Source organism: Limulus polyphemus, unplaced genomic scaffold, assembly GCF_000517525.1.
Source record: "Limulus polyphemus unplaced genomic scaffold, Limulus_polyphemus-2.1.2 Scaffold1683, whole genome shotgun sequence".
Taxonomy (NCBI): Eukaryota; Metazoa; Arthropoda; class Merostomata; order Xiphosura; family Limulidae; genus Limulus; species Limulus polyphemus.
In genome coordinates this window covers 60,812-63,016 of record NW_013667293.1, presented here as the reverse complement: position 1 = coordinate 63,016, position 2,205 = coordinate 60,812, and the positions used below count along the sequence as shown (strand labels likewise).

General features: G+C 30.3%; 1 protein-coding gene across 1 annotated transcript in view; it reads left to right on the top strand.

Moving 5' to 3' along the window:
• The window catches only part of LOC111087050 (homeobox protein Hox-C9a-like), a 21,551-nt gene extending 19,605 nt beyond the window's left edge, over positions 1-1,946 (top strand). The window contains exons 2-3 of the mRNA XM_022392272.1: positions 261-689; positions 1,753-1,946. Of these exons, the coding sequence (XP_022247980.1) occupies positions 261-689; positions 1,753-1,946 (623 nt within the window). The remainder of the gene's footprint in view (positions 1-260; positions 690-1,752) is intronic.
• The last annotated feature ends 259 nt before the right edge of the window (positions 1,947-2,205 follow it).

Sequence of the window (2,205 nt, the reverse complement as noted above, 5' to 3'; positions counted from 1 at the left end):
CAAACAAATATGAAACAGACAGACTTTGAGAAAAAATTAATTCTATTGAAATGTTTATTTTAATGCAATTATAGTTTAATGGTCCAATAATAATAAGTATTATACCAAAATAGCCTATGCATTATACCAAAATAGTCTATGTATTATACCAAAATAGTCTATGTATTATACCAAAATAGTTTATGTATTATAAAATAAATGTCTTAGATTAGTTATAAATAATATTTGTAAATATAAATAATTCATTTTGTTTTTTTAAGACTCTGCGACAAAGGCGCCCTCTGACGACCTTGCCAGTAGTAAGAGAATTCGAACAGCGTTTACCAGCACCCAATTATTGGAGCTCGAGCGTGAATTTGCTTCCAATATGTATTTGTCTCGCCTTCGTAGGATTGAAATCGCTACGTATTTACATTTATCAGAGAAACAAGTAAAAATCTGGTTCCAGAATCGCCGGGTGAAATACAAGAAAGAAAGTAATGTTCAACATAGATGTCGCTGTATTCGCACATGTTCCAACAACCGATCGCAAGAGGGCGTGGAGTGTGAAGATGGAGTATCTAAAAGAGCGGGATGGCCAGAAAAAGAATTGGTTTCACCTATTTTGAAATCGAGGCCTATTTCCTGTTCCAGTCCGGAAATGGAAACAGACAATTCAGAATCATTTGTTTGTTCTCCCGCCGAAAACTGTGAAACAAAAACCAGTTTTTGAGAGAAAAAACAACAACAAACAATTAAAATAAACTCTTTGATTTCAAGTGTAAAAACCATGTTTGTCATGAACTTTGGCATATTTAGTTCACTTTATGATGAATATATTTTGAAGGTTATCTGGTATATAACCCATTTGTTGGCGCTTTGTCCTCTTGACGATGAAACGAAGGGACCATCGCTTATATTTTGGAGTAATAAATGTAATTATTATTTGATTAATTGATAATATTGTATAAATTTTCAGATATCCAAAAAAAAAAAACTGTAAATATTGAAAATTTAAATGTTTTAATATACAGTCTACGAAGTTCTATAAATAAGATCATGAGAAACGTATTTTATTATAATTCACTAGCTTATTCACAAAACTTCTAAAGAACATCTAACACGTAGCCATAAATCGCTTTTCATTAGTCCCATGTTTACCAAAACGCCACTGATTTTTTTTTTAGGCTTAAATAAATTTGTGCGTTCAAACGCCAGTATTTCACTGCTATCTGTCTATATTTCTACAAGGATGTTTTATGTTGGGTTAAAAACTCGTTATAAAACCGAAGTTAAACACCATTATGATGTGATAATTAGAAGTAACATATAATTGTGTACTTTCAAACACCACTATTTCAGTGCTATCTGTCCATAGGTTTACGTGGGTGTTTGGTGTTGGCTTAAAAACTCGTCATAAGACCAAAGTTAAACATCATTATGATGTAATTATTAGAGATAACGTATGATTGTGTATATATATATATATATATAATGGTTTATGGAATGGTTTTAGGTAATATTACTTAATTAACTCGCATTCTATTAGTATATGAAACTTATGACAACTATGCCTTTAAAGAGTGTTGTATACAGCAATCAAAGAGTATTTTGAAAAAGTGAGTTTGAATTGAAATTAGCCTTTTTTTTTTTGTAAACAAATGCAATATATAATAAACATTTCAAGCAGTGAAATGGAATAAAACCTTTGTCGTTCAATCATTTTACCATTTTGTGTTAATAAAATTAAATATTTATACAATACATTCCCAGTTCTCAGCACCAGAACTACTCTGAAATTTTCTGATATTCCTCTCCATGTTAAGAAAGAGTTTCCTGACAATTTTGCTGCTCCTCGGTTCATCCAATTATCAGTTCTCGTTATCAGAACGACTCTAAAATTATCTGATAACAGTTTTTGTTGTAGCACCGATGAAGCCGCACTGGCTAAACGTTTGTTGAAATAAAAAAAAATATATTTGGAAAGTAAAAGTCGTTTTTTTTTTTCTAACTTTTTTTTGTCACAATGCATTAATAAAACAATCTGTTTATAACGTGCGAATGTTTGACGAGGATTGAATATGTATATATATTCAATTAATACTTATTACCTATATTCCATTAAGTAGGTCCTAATAATGACAGAGGTAGTACGTTTTGTGCTTAACACCAAACAAACAAATGTTATCAACATTAAATGTAGTTTTATTGAAGTTAGTCATAAAA